Source organism: Trachemys scripta, chromosome 11 (assembly GCF_013100865.1).
Source record: "Trachemys scripta elegans isolate TJP31775 chromosome 11, CAS_Tse_1.0, whole genome shotgun sequence".
NCBI lineage: Eukaryota > Metazoa > Chordata > Testudines > Emydidae > Trachemys > Trachemys scripta.
In genome coordinates, this window is record NC_048308.1 from 37,138,766 (window position 1) to 37,153,505 (window position 14,740).

The 14,740-nt window shown below is 40.7% G+C and overlaps 1 protein-coding gene across 3 annotated transcripts in view; it reads left to right on the plus strand.

Annotated features, from left to right (window-relative positions):
- Nucleotides 1–14,740, plus strand: part of GAD1 (glutamate decarboxylase 1) — a 38,340-nt gene that overhangs the window by 21,209 nt on the left and 2,391 nt on the right. For all 3 annotated transcript variants that reach the window (XM_034786075.1, XM_034786076.1, XM_034786077.1), the window contains exons 7-16: nucleotides 1,390–1,502; nucleotides 2,766–2,881; nucleotides 2,992–3,071; nucleotides 3,279–3,333; nucleotides 4,483–4,599; nucleotides 4,895–4,959; nucleotides 9,436–9,514; nucleotides 11,489–11,638; nucleotides 13,337–13,444; nucleotides 14,345–14,434. In XM_034786075.1, coding sequence (XP_034641966.1) covers nucleotides 1,390–1,502; nucleotides 2,766–2,881; nucleotides 2,992–3,071; nucleotides 3,279–3,333; nucleotides 4,483–4,599; nucleotides 4,895–4,959; nucleotides 9,436–9,514; nucleotides 11,489–11,638; nucleotides 13,337–13,444; nucleotides 14,345–14,434 — 973 coding nt within the window. The remainder of the gene's footprint in view (nucleotides 1–1,389; nucleotides 1,503–2,765; nucleotides 2,882–2,991; nucleotides 3,072–3,278; nucleotides 3,334–4,482; nucleotides 4,600–4,894; nucleotides 4,960–9,435; nucleotides 9,515–11,488; nucleotides 11,639–13,336; nucleotides 13,445–14,344; nucleotides 14,435–14,740) is intronic.

Consider the following 14,740-nt stretch of genomic DNA (forward strand, 5'->3'; position numbering starts at 1 on the left):
CTATGTACTCTGTGTACAGGCAATTTATTCTTTCAGGAGGTATTTGGAGTTCCATTTGAAAGTATTCGGAGCCAAATCCAAAGGCTATTTAAATCAATGGAAAAAAATCCCTTTGACTTCAGTTGGCTTTGGGTTAGGCCCTCAATGACCTATACACTAGAGGATTCACATGGGCTTTGGTTGGAGTTTTTCCAAATAAGGACTGAAAGATTGGGCCCTAGATTTGCAATGTATAAAAACAATGTTATAACTTTGTTCCTGGATATACTGCAGATGGAGCTTAATTTATAAACTCTGTATTTCTGTCATTGCTGGCAAAATAAATGTACTGTTTTGACTCTTCAAAACTGAAAATAACTAGGAATAGACAAAAATACAAAGCCTATCTCATCTTAAATGGACATCCTAACAATGTCATCTTGGTACTAGGACAGAAGAGGGATATCATTAAGGACTTTGGCTGGGTTTTGAAAAGGCAACTAAGGAATTTAGATGCCCAGATCCCATGAAATTCAGGTGTCTAACTCCCTTGGGCCCCTTTGAAAATCCACCCCTTACATTTAGTTACTTTCTGCCCCATTCTAAATTCTTTTTTTTTTTTTCAGTGTTCAAAATAAACGTAGTCTCTCATAACTTGCTTACACTGATAGTAATTTGACAATAAGCCTTCCTTGGTCACCTAGCAGAGTAGCATAGCCTATCAATCTAATTCAAATTTTTGTCCATGACATGTATGGCATACTAGACTATGCAATGCTTCTGGTCTGCGTTAGGTGGATATAATAGTTGACTGCTCTCTTGTTGTTTGTAATTGGTAATTAGAAAATCATCATTTATAATTACTCTTGACAGATATTGATTGCATGGCATTGTAGAAATAAATTGTCCTTGGGGATTATTAGCAGAATATGTCCACATAAATAATTGTATTTAGATTTTTGAGTCCTAGTTCAATATTTCTAATTATCTTTGTGGTAAGCTGTCTAATGCTTACTGTTTTCATAACTCTACAATTCTGACAATATGCTATTCTACAAGTGTGAAACTGGCACTCTGTGAACCAAATATTTTACAATCTAATTTTGCATAGTACTGACTGTCAATATTGTTGTAATTACTGTAAATTGTATAACCACAGAATGTTCTGATCAATGGTTAGCAGAAACAATAGAAAACATACATGAGGCCTAATACTGCAGTTCTTACTTGCAAAATATTCTCACTGGCCTTGCAGGAAGTTTTGCTTGAGTAAGAGCTGCAGTATCAGGTCCCGAATTCACAGGCAATTTGGTTATGAATCTTAATCATTTTCACAAAGGATCAAAGATTCAGCATTTATGTGCATTTTGGAATGTGAACTATGTATCAGGTTTTTTTTTATCCACTCAGGTTTACATATGAGATTGCACCTGTTTTTGTCCTCATGGAGCAAATAACGCTTCGAAAGATGAGAGAGATTATTGGATGGTCAAATAAAGATGGTGATGGAATATTCTCACCTGGTAGGTTTTAGTCTCACTTTTGACAAGTTGAGATAAATATCGCCTGTAGCTGAACGCATACATTCATGTAAGTACTGTAATAGAAAATGCAGTGTCTGAGTTTTAAAACTAATAATGGTCCACCTAAAGCATGTTTCTTTCAAACTTCCCATAAAGGGTTAAAAACATTCATATGCAGTTTTCATCTTTTAGTATAGTTATGAATATAACTATTCAGAAACTTTGCCAAAATTTTCAAACTTTAGTCCTAAAGTTAGGTACCAAAATCCATATTAGGTGCCTAATTTCCAAAGGTGTTGAGCAACTACATATCCTTGGCTGACAGCCCACACCTCTAAAAATCCTGACACATATTTAGGTGCAGATCTGGGCTGGAGGTCGTGGACGAGGAGTATGCTGTCTTTGCCACATCATCCTCCCTTTTCTCATAATTCATAGATGCAGCTCTATGGGTGATCAATAAGGATTTGGATTCTAGGTGAGGGACTGGAGGATGGCTACTTTCTATGGCATCATCTCCCCGGAAACCTGCAGAGAATCTGAGAGTATGATTATGCTGGCCCCGTCCAAAGTACCTCTCTTATCACTCCACTCCATGCTCTGAACCCACTCCATGAATGGAGCATAGGGACCATGGTCAGTGGCAGAGGGGGCTGGGAAGCAGTGCAAAGGTGCATGGCCTCTTTGCTGATGGCCTTCGTTTCTAGCAGGATTCCTGAGATGTGTGGGTTTTGGGGGATTAATCCCCTTCTTGTTTCAGAAGATGGAGCACAAATCCCAAGCACAAAACCCATGAATGCAAACTCATATGCAGTTCCTTGTCCCCTATGCAGGAAAAAGACACAAATCAGTCTGGCCTAATGCACTGGTTAATGGTAATGTTTAAGGAAAGCTGTTTTAGAGTCTATTATAGGTCTTCAGTGTCATGGAATTAGGTATGAAGTTGCTATTCTTGTTAAGTGAGGTTGTGGGCCTCATTCCCAAGTGCAGCATATTGAACACTGACCATCTAATGAATGTGTTACAGAAATATTAACAATCAGAAGGGGAGATAAATAAGAAATTCTGACTTCCAATATGGATTTTTAAAAGGTCCGTCTTTTAGACCTTCCTGACAGATAACCATGCATCTCAGTAATTTGTTCTTTCATACTTCACTGAAGTTTTCACTACATTGCACAAATGATATTGATACGCCTTTGTTCTATAAAAGGTCAGATTGCTTTTCTCATTTTCAGTGTTTTATTATGTGCTCTTTTATAGGAGGGGCTATATCCAATATGTACAGCGTAATGGCTGCTCGCTACAAGTATTTCCCTGAAGTCAAAACTAAAGGCATGGCTGCAGTTCCTAAACTGGTTCTCTTCACTTCGGAACATGTGAGTTCAACACACTGCTAATTGTTGTTGTTAATATATTGCCAAATGTTTTAAAGACATTCAGATAAGTGACTATTCCACCATTAAGGCTGTGTATGTTTTTCCTGCAGAGTCACTACTCAATAAAGAAAGCTGGGGCTGCACTTGGGTTTGGAACAGAAAATGTGATTTTGATAAAATGCAATGAAAGGTAGGATGAATGTTAAGTTCTTGATATATTAAATGTGTTCATCTGTTAAATTTGTTTTATTGTGCTTAAGGACTGGTTCAGTACAGTGTGTCAAGCTGCTAATGATCTGTTGAAAAGATCCCATTAAATTATTTCTGCTGTAGCTGATACTCTTTTGTGTGCAATCTTTTAATTTTCTTTGTCTTTTTGTTTCTGCAATAATTACAGAGGGAAAATAATACCAGCTGATTTGGAAGCCAAAATTCTGGAAGCTAAGCAAAAGGTACGCATTTTAAAGCTTAGTAGTTTAATGTTTAGATTAAGAATTTATTACTTTTTCCCTTTGAGGATGAGGAATAACATTCAATCGGAATATTTATTCTAGACGCTATCAGAGACCTATTTTATTCTACAATGATAATTTTGGTTGTATAGCTCTATATTTCTACACTGTTCAAGAAATAATCTACAGATCTTGGTTTTCATTTACTGTTTAATTCATGTAGTTATTTCAAACTCTTGATATACATATATATCTTTGTGAAGAAGGGCTAAATAGTTACAATTTTTCCTTTTTTAGTTTTCTGTTTTAGAAAAATTGAAAAAGATTAGTATTAATATGGAAAATTATATCAAAATGGTACAACCTTTTGGGGGCTAATCCTATGAACTTTTCAGAATTCCTATTGACTTCAAGGGTGGGTTTGTAGGATTGTCCTTTTAAACGTTAATTTTAATTTTCCATGTGAGGAATCCTATATTTAAAAATAAAAATCAATAAAATAACAAATTAATGTTTTGTAAAGCAGTGAAGAGGAATCTTCAAAAGTTGGTGTTCAAGAGTACCTATTCTAACTAAGCTGTAGCTTGCATATTAAATAAATATATTTTTGTAGCTATGCTATCCCAGTAACAAGTAGATAGGTATATTTTAAATTGTATTTAATGAAGTTCAAAGTCATCTCCATTTGATACGACTTACAGTTGCACTTTTAAAATTCTTCTGTATACAAGAAAGATCAAAGGAACAACTGTCAACTTAAAATCACACTTCTGTCTGAAGTTTTTTATTTTTCATTTATTTATTTTTTGCTTAATATTGTTACAAGAGTCTCCTAACTGTACCATAACTGAAAGAGATCAGAGACCAAATTTTTCTTTGTTTTTTTACATTTGACAGCACTTTGTATAATCAGTTTCCCCATTTCCCATGTCGCCAATCAGGGAATCAGTTTTCATTGTTGTTTGTGGGGGCTTTTATGCAGCAACAATGGAGACAAAAACATTTTTAAAAAAATGGAAAAATTGAGTAGTTAAACCACAAACGTTGACACGGGGACACAGAGGCAGGTGAAGCATCTGAAATCACTTTTAAGTCTGATTTTTGAGATGGACCAGATTTCACACTGAATCAGCATTATTTATATTGCAGGGACATGTTCCACTTTATGTAAATGCAACCGCAGGCACAACAGTGTACGGGGCCTTTGATCCAATAGAGGAGATTGCAGACATTTGTGAAAAATATAACCTCTGGCTCCATGTAGATGTAAGTAACCGAACAATCTGCTCAAACTAATCCTAGTGACAGAGGATTCTAGTCTGCAAATGTTTCATGTTGAATTTAAATCTTTACTATTGAGCAGTGCTCATCTTTCCTGTGATTTTGATTTTAAGAGCATTGCAAATAGATATAGAGCCCCATCCTAAGAATCCTCCACATATTTAACTTCCATTAGAAGTTCAGTGGTCAGAGGGTTTAAAGGGCTGGGTGCGTGGTAAACTAAAATATTATAGACTTTTCAAAAATACTGACTCTTTACCTGTTCTTCCAACACTTTCAGGCGGCTTGGGGAGGTGGACTTCTAATGTCCAGGAAGCATCGTCATAAACTGAATGGAATAGAAAGGTACTGCACACGGCTTATTGGTGTTGCTATTTATTTATAGAGTTGTACATGGTCTTTCACAAATGTATGAAAGGACAAAGTCCCTGCCTCAAGGAGCTCACACTGTAAATTGAAACTGCACTGGAGAGGAGGTCAGTGATGGAAGGCAAAGTGAAAGGTAAGTTTGAAGGAGGACAGGGAGATTGTTTAGCAAATAGGAGGAGGGGAGACAGTTCCAAGAGTAAAGTGTAACTTCGAAGGAGGCACAATGGGAAAACTAAAGAGAGAGGACAGGCTGACCTGTAGGAAGTGAGATTTAAGATGGGCTGGGCCTTGAGAATAAGGATTACAAGACTAAACTTGGTGTGGGGGGAAAAAGAGGAATGCTGGGAAGGGATTTGAGAGAGAGAGAGTGAGAGTGTGTGTGTGTGTGTGTGTGTGAGTGAGGGGAAGGTTTATGGGAATCCTTACCTGGAAGCTCTTTGCAATCACTTCCAGTAATTATTGAGCCTTTATTCTAGCTACAGATGAATTTTCTATAAATGAGAGCCAATGATCTCAACTAGAACAGGGGTCACATCTGGGTATGGAAATTGTATGGGGACCCATGAATGCTCATGAAAATGGAGTTTGGGTGCAGGAGGGGGTGAGGGTTCTGGCAGGGGGTGCGGGCTCTGGGGTGGGGCCAGAAATGAGGAGTTCAGGGTATGGGAGGGGTTCCTGGCTGGGGCAGGGAGTTGGGGTTCGGGGGGGAGGGATCCTGCTGGAGATGCGGGCTCTGGGGTGGGGCTGAGGATGAGGGATTTGGAGTGTAGGAGGGTGTCCAGGCCGGGACCGAGGGGTTCGGAGGGAAGGAGGGGGTTCTGGGCTGGGCCATGGTGTGGGGGGTGAGGGCTCCAATTGGGGGTGCAGGCTCTGGGGTGGGGCTGGGGATGAGAGGTTTGGGGTGCAGGAGGGTGCACCAGGCTGGGACTGAGGGGTTTGGAGGGCAGAAGGGGGATCAGGGCTGGGTCAGGGGGTTGGGGCATGGGGGGGTCAAGGGTGCAGGCTCTGGGTGGCACTTACCTCAAGCAGCTCCTGGAAGCAGCGGCATATCCCCCCTCCAGCTCCTACGCGGAGACACAACCAGGCGGCTCAGTGCGCTGCCCGGTCCGCAGGTGCCGTCCCTGCAGCTCCCATTGGCTACAGTTCCTGGCCAATGGGAGCTGTGGGGGCGGTGCTTGGAGAGGGGGCAGCATGTGGAGCCCCCTGGCTGCTCCTAAATGTAGGAGCCAGAGGGGGGACACGCGGAGTGGCCCCTGACCCCACTCCTGGCAGGAGCGTGGCAGCGGGACAAGCCCCAGACCCTGCTCCCCAGTGGGAGCTCGAGGGCCAGATTAAATCAGCTGAAGGGCCGGATGTGGCCCGTGGGTCGTAGTTTGCCCACCCCTGAACTAGAGGGACACATGGTGGGGTCACAATGGCAGCAGCTTTTGGGGACAGATCTTCCCTCTCCATGGCTGAAAAGGGCAATGACAGCAGAGCTGGTACCATTCCATTATGCAGGGGTAGAAGGATTTGTAGAGCTCACATAGGGGTCTTCCTGCAGCACAGCATCACAGAGTCACTGCACTTCAATGTGCAGGGGACTTGGGAGGTGTGACTAGTGGTTCCATAAATACACTGGTCCAAAAGCTATTCCCTCTTTACAGCAGGACACAAGTGCCGTGAGGGCTACTGAAAGCCTAAGGCTACTGTAGTGTCCAGAGAATGGTCTGTGGGAAATATACCTTGCCTCCATGGGCCTTTTTGACATTTCCTATTACACAGCCCCATTCATCTGGATGTTCACTGAGGCAAGGATCTGACCTTTACTGAATAACCTTGATTCAAATCAACCAAATTTAAAACAGGCAGGAAGTTCTTGCTGAACTTGACCCAGACTCATGTGCCGGTAACCTGCATCATCAGGGCACTGTCTTGGTCCACAGACTGTGTCATAAGACAGACCCCCTATGTATTTCCAAGCTTATCCATACCTCAACTATGGTCCAGTCTAGTATGATAAGCAGACTTTTCCACAGGTATGGCTCTCATCCAATAATGGCAAGGCCTTAACCTATGTGAGGGTCTGTCTCTTGACTCACCTGGCCCCAGTGGATACTGCTCTATCAGCAAGAACTGCCCATATGCATGTAAATCAGAAAAGTGCTGCATACCCAGACACCATACAAGGTACACCATTAATATGTGCAAGATATCTGAATCCCCAAGGAAAGCAAAAAGGCATTTGAGGTAAAATCTACCCCTGGCTAGCCAAATTAGCATGGAAAAGCCTAGCACAAAATTCCTTCCATACCCTAGAGGTAGTCATTTCTAATTCCCAGGGTACAAAGGTAGATTTAATGTAGCACGATAAAAGGAAACAATGAAACATAAGCACTTGTAAAAGCCAAAATTTCCCACCAGTGGGAAATTTAGCATATATAGCAAACAACCCAGCAAAAATAGGATAAAGAATGAGGTGGTGGGTGGGGAAATAATGTGGACCATCCTGGTGCAGAGATCAAGAAAGCAGTATGAAGCACTTGGCAGGGAAACCACAAAGAAACTGAGCCACACAAACCCAGGTCTAACCACTGGCCAATCGAGTTGGCCAGCCACTCTTATTATGGCAGTAGGTCCACTGAGGAGCTATAGTGCCAAATTCTGCCCTTAGGCTCTATTCAACCCATTGGTGAATCAGGACAGAATCTGGCACACTGATGCTGACCTGAGGGCAGCTGGGGCTAATCATTAAATCCCAACTCTAAGCAGTGACTGAAAACAGCAGGTCCCAGTGGGTGCTGTGATTTTTCTCACCACAATAAACCACATTGATCTGCAGTCACTGGTAGAAGACACATGCTGCATAACTGATTGCAGCAGGCCCCAGCTGGGAGCTGTTAGCACTCTAGCCAGACTTGGTATACCCAAAAATACATACATGCTCTGAATGGCCTTCTGCCATGGAGACAGGGCCTGAATGAGCTATCCTGGTATGCCCTTTTATTGTACAAGGCAGTGAATGGTGCCCTTATGTTAAAACCCTCCTAATATCCCCCTTTTTTATTTTTTAATATGTCCTGAGAAAACTACTTAAAATTCTCTCATGCTTTTGAAACATAAAGATCAGATTCTGTAACACAGATGGTAAATTGAGACCATATCTCACCAGTTGAAAATATAACAAATAAATTCTACTTCCTAAATGTTTCTTCTAATATGCCATTGAGCTTTTTTGAAAAAAATCACATCCCATACAAAGTCTGGTTTCTATGCAAAGAGGTCAGATTGTGCTTTATGCATGCAGGGCCTGTATCGGACTGCATTACACAAAGAGGAGTTCCTGGAGGGACTACGAGTTCCCAGAGGTGCAGGGTGACCACACATGCTGCACTATTCCTTTGGTGGATGTGCTCCATTCTCCATCCCTGAGATAGCTCTGCTAGCAGAGGCACACCAGCTCCATTTGTGGCCACTAGGGTGGACCAGTCACTGTGCTCCCCAGAATGCAGGGACTATGATTATTTCTGGCCCTTGAGAGGGGGATGCAAAAAGAGAACGACTCTTTGAATTGTCCTTCCCCACCCTGTGTGCACCCAGGCAAATACCATGAAAAATGTCACCCATACTATATACTTTCTCTCTTTAAAGAATCTAAATACATAGTTACACAAGGGGATATTCAGTAGTTAATAAGATGGAATGGAGAGGGCAGTAGCAGCAAAATGTTGGAACATTTCTTCTAGCAACGCCCTGAAACTATCTAGGATAGTGTGTTTAAAACACAGGACATCTCACCTGCTTGGCAAGTAAATTAACTGATCTTGCACATTCATTGACTCTTCAGCCTAAAAAGTTTATACATTATATGTTTGGCGTGCACTGTAGGGATTTTTATAGCCTCTTAACAACCTATATGTTTGACAAATTAACAAGAAAAAGATCCCTTAGAGCTTTAGCTGGAAAAGTGGGTATGAATTAGCAGCTTCTTTTCTTTTCTTTTCCTACTGGAGAACTATAACAGCACCAGCCATTTAGCAAAGAACTACAGATACCTGGAGTGTGAGAATGTCTCCATAATTCCCTGCCCACCTGCAGATACTTTGAACTAATCGAAGCTGTCGTGCTGTTTTTGTTATTCCTGTTATTGCTGGCTCCAGAAGGTGATTCTTCTGGGAATAAAGTTATAATATCAAGTAATCAGCATAGTTTGACACTAATTAGTTGACATTAATTACAATACCAAGTAATCACTATTGTCTGACACAGTAATATCAATCCTGGAAGAACTGCTTTCCTAGGCAGCACATCTGGGAAAAGTGACATCAAAGACAGATACCCTCCATAGTTAGATCAATTAGGCAAAACATCTAACCTGTTTTTGACAATTCTCTTGTCATTACACTGGCTTTACAGTGGTGTAAGTTTATCTTTGTTTTCCATATCTACTCTGAGGGCATCATTCTTTTGCAGAGCCAATTCGGTCACATGGAATCCACACAAGATGATGGGAGTTTTGTTACAATGTTCGGCCATTCTGATTCGGGAAAAGGTCTGTTTTATATTGTTTGATAGTCTTGCAATAGAACAATTAGTGAAATGAGCCTTGATTTTTTAGGACATGCTGCAAGGCCTGTTTCTTTGTAGGCTTCTTTCTGAAGGGAAAAGTTGGATAGATTTATGTTTGTTTTATTTGGAGGAGGAGGTAAGTACTTTTTCCTTTTTCAGCTTTTGGTTAACATTATAAACACCATGGGGCAAGATCCTCAGATTGCTTCAATGATGTCAGTGGAGTCATGCTGATGTATACCAGCTGAGGATCTGGCCTTGTGTTTTTATAAAACATTGTACATGCACCCTCTGACTTGATAATTGGACAAATGTTAAGCTTTAAAAATAAACAGCAAACATTTTGCATTGCACAAGTGGTTTAAGAGTTTAAAATCTTGTTGGAAAGCAGCCACATTACTTTTTGTTCTACTCCAGAAGCAATTTTAGGACTTTGTCATCAATTGGAGCAGGATTAGGATCCAAATACTTCTCTTTCAATATGTGAATATTATCATCTATGAGCAGGACATTTTAATCTTTCTAATTTCCATTAACTTGTCTAACTACCAGTCTTGGAAATGAGTACTCAGAGAGGCAGTGTGGTCTAGTCTCTAGTGCAATGTTTCTCAACGACCGGTCCGTAGACTGGTGCTGGTCCCTGAGAGCTCACTGACACAGTTTAGGAAGGCAGCAAGGTGGTCCCTGGCATCAAAAAGGTTAAGAAACACTGGTCGACTAGATATATCACAAGAGTGGGACTTGGAAGGCCTCAGTTCTAGTCATGCCATGATCTACTGAGTGACCTTGGACAAATCACATCATTTCTCGGTGCTTTCCTTCCCCAACATAAAATTGCTTTCCTTTATAAAGTGCTTTGAGATCTAAAGATGAAAGTATAGTCTACGTTCTTAATATTATAATTCAGAACATGAGAACTTTGGTTTCTCTTTATATTACTGTGTAGAGGGGTCGGCAACCTTTCAGAAGCAATGTGCCGAGTCTCATTTATTCACTCTGATTTAAGGTTTCGTGTGCCAGTAATACATTTTAACATTTTTAGAAGGTCTCTTTCTATAAGTCTATAATATATAACTAAACTATTGTTGTATGTAAAGTAAATAGGTTTTTAAAATGTTTAAGAAGCTTCATTTAAAATTAAATTAAAATGCAGAGCCCCAGGACCGGTGGCCAGGACCCGGGCAGTGTGAGTGCCACTGAAAATCAGCTTGTGTGCTGCCTTCGGCACTCATGCCATAAGTTGCCTACCCCAGTATAGATCATATGCAGTCAAGGAAAAATAGTGTTACTAATTGAGCTCGTGAAGAAGTAGAACAGTTCTTTTTCTTTTTATTGTTAAAGCATACTAGATGTGTCTAGTACGGGCCCAGTTATGCTCATACTTATTACTGATGTTTAGTAGTACCAGAGTTGGGCCCTAAATGTAGTTGAAGCCTTCCTCCACACTTTAAGTTAATTTATGCACCAGAATGAGCTTACGCAGTCTCACAGTTCAATATAAACATATAGCAACAAAGAAAATAACAATGAAAAATTAACTCTTAAAAGTCTTATTTTCTAAGAAAGAGCAGTCTCAAATTCTAGAATCCAGGAGTATAAGGCAGGAAACATTTGTTTGGAATACTAAGAATTCAAATACATTTAGGCTGGCATTTTCAGTAATATTATTTTTAAGTATTGTTAAAACTTATTTTTATCTCAGTGTGATATGCATGTAATGTCTCAGTGTGATATGCATGCAGCTTCACCACTTGTATAATCAGGAACGTAGACATCTAAATGACCAACTTGAGAGCACAAAATTATGTCTACAGCTTGTGCCCTCAAAAGCAGGTCAGTATCTGAAAATGTGGTCCCTAAAAGCATAATTTTTCTACAATATATGTTTGTTTATATATATTCAATGGATATATTTATATTTACATATGTGTTATATATATTTGCTTTTTCATAATAGGGTATACTTCAAGGTTGCAATCAGATGTGTGCAGGATATCTGTTCCAGCAAGATAAACAATATGATATATCCTATGACACTGGAGATAAAGCAATACAATGTGGTCGTCATGTGGACATTTTCAAATTCTGGTTGATGTGGAAAGCTAAGGTAAACAATAAATGCCCAATTAAAATGACTCAGAAATATATTTAATTTGTGTGTATGTAAGAGAGAAAATACCTACATTGTTTCTTTAAAAGAGTTGTTTGGACTTTATGGAAAACTTAGAAAACAAAGTTTGGTTCTATGAAGAGCTTTGCCTGACAAAGGACAGCAGGATTGGTTCCCAAGACTCTGAGACAGCAAACACTTAGGCTCATGCTTAACATTAATCACATTGAAGTCAATGCGGCTTCTCATGTGACTAATGTTGAGCACGTGCATAAGTATTTGTGGGATCGAGGCCCAGATTTGCAGGTAAACACATTTTCTTCCTGTTAATAGGTCTTTCTTGCCAGGGCCGGCTCTAGCTTTTTTGCTGCCCCAAGCAGCAAAAAAAGCGCCGCCCCCCGAGGTCCCCCCCCCGAGCGCTGCCGGAACCCCCGCCCCCCCCCCCCACAGCCGCGCCGCCGGAGCGCCCCCCGCCCGCGGAATGCCACGCTGCGCTGCGCTCCCCCCGCCGCCCCTTACCAGGTTCCGCCCCAAGCATGTGTTTGGATGCCTGATGCCTGGAGCCGGCCCTGTTTCTTGCTCTCTATTTCTCTACATGAAATTGTAATGCTCTGTGGCCATTCCTGCAGTGCTCAGTCAGGCAAAATTACCTAACTGCGTGATTCAGTTGATAAGGTGGCCACAATCTAATCCTTTATAAAATCATAATTATTCCTGTGGCACACACTAAAATTATATAAAGAGGATTTTGACTTCAGAGGAGGATTAAGCAGCACATAACCTCTGATGAATAAAAGCTCCTGTTTACTACAAATTTCTTTAATATTAAGAGTGAGGGAAGCAAATAACAAGTATGCTTCTCTATTTCTGTTTTTTAAACAAAATATTTTTTCAAAGTTTTCTCTGAGTTATCAGAGAGTCTTTAAAAATACTGCAGCAAAGGAAATACAACTGAATAAAATATTAACATTCAGATTTGCAAAAGCATGAAAAATTATTGGAACATCCTAAATTATCTTTTCTTGTGTTCATTTTACCAATTACTGTGGTATCCAACACAAATTTGGTGGCAGTTCTGAGTACACTGAATACCAGTTCTTTCTCCAAATCAAATCTTTTTGGGGCTGCAGCTCCAGGACATAAATCCACCAATGATTAATTAAAATTGAACTGTGACCCATAACTTGAAAATATTATATGTATAATACTAATCACCATTGACTGACTACAGAACCCTGTCAACCCTGAGTTCCCCATAGATCAGTTGGCCTTCTAAAAATCAGTCTAGCATGTGTTTTCAGTGCCTTTGGCTTTCTTCGACAAAATCAGCAGTCCACACTGTGGCCCTCTCTTGGCAGACCAACCTCACTACAAACATTCTCTTTTGTGGTTGAGAGCCTGGGCAGTGGGTATCATAGGCCAGGGGAGACTGTGCGTCCCCAAACAGCCTGGCATGGCTCCATCCAGGCTCCGCCCCCATACCTCCTTCCTGCAGTTCCCGTTGCTCTTCCGTGGCCCAGGCTGGCTGGGGCTGGGATGGGCCGGCCTGCCGCTAGGACTCGGGACAGCTGGCACTGGGGCCAGGGCTGCGCCACCCACCTGGCACTCGGACTGCACCTCCTGGCTGCCCGGCATTCCGGGGGAAACGGAGGGGGAAACTTTTTTAACTAATAAAACATTTTCTTTTTAAAATAGGGTACAGTAGGATTTGAAAATCAGATCAACAAATGTCTGGAATTGTCAGAGTACCTCTATACTAAAATTAAAAACAGGGAAGAATATGAGATGGTTTTTGATGGAGAGGTAAGTCATTACATAGACCAAAAATATTTTTCATGTAACCTGACATCTGGGAACCAAGTTTGTATACATTTCTTGGAGCAATCTTGAAATTTCTTCAGGTTTCTCAAGAACTCATGTTATGTATGAAAAAGAACAACATGGCAACTGACATCTGGGCAGACTTTTGGCCAGACACATACTGAACTTCTATATGGATTTCAATTATGAACACAGGGATTCCTCCCCTCTTTTCTTTTCTCCTTAAAGGACTGTATTGGGCCACAAGCTGAACACTTCAGATGGTATTTATCAACAAAGAGCCAGATTCCCGTAAGAATGTAGTGCAGAGGAACTGGTTTGGCTTCTCAGATTAGGGTATGAAGATGGCCTTAATAAAGCCTATTCATGCTGACATTCCAGAGGTTGTCACTCCTGGTTCTCTGAAAGCTGCTACCTCCTCGGCTGCTGGTGCCTCTGCATAAAGTCTTGGTTGATACACGCTTTGTCTCTTCACTTACTCAGAGGAGGAAAATTAGTTACCAAAAGACAGACCTATCTGTGTAGGATGTCACTGAATACTACTGGGGGCTGTCTGGCACTGGAATCTTGGAAGGGACATCCTCTTAAGATTGCATAAGTGTTGAACAATGTTTGTACTTCATCAGCACTCTAGAATATTGTAAAAGGGACAATACATAGTGAATCCAAGATGGCAGCTGCAAGTAGAATGAAGTAGCAATATTATACAGAATTGATTGTTTCTTAATATATAGAACTAACAGCCTTAATAAAATGTATGGACTCCACTTCTGTAATAAAATATTCAATAACAATTTATTGTCCTTCAGGAGATTGGTGTGGGTGATTCATATATTCCTATTATGTTTATTCACTTATGTGTTTGTTTTTTCTTTTTTTCAGCCTGAACACACAAATGTATGTTTCTGGTACATTCCTCAGAGTCTCAGGGGCATACCAGACTCTGAGGAGAGAAGAGAAAAGCTACATAGGGTATGCAGCTCACATTAAATGTATAATATATTGATTCATTTCTAAGCCAGAGGGTTTCATTTATCTAAAATAACATATCTCTGCATGTGCTGATTGATGAGTCTGATTCTGAGCCAGCTTTCCAAAATAGAGTTGATGGAGATTTGGGATTTCCGTTTAGCAAAGGAATGGGGAATTCTGTAAAATCATTGTTCTGGAAATGTCAACACATGGTATTTCCAAAAATAATTGTTTCCTGCAGGACCCTGGCAGCTGTTCACTGAGATTGTCATGATTCTTGACAATGATCCTTATAATTTTCACAGC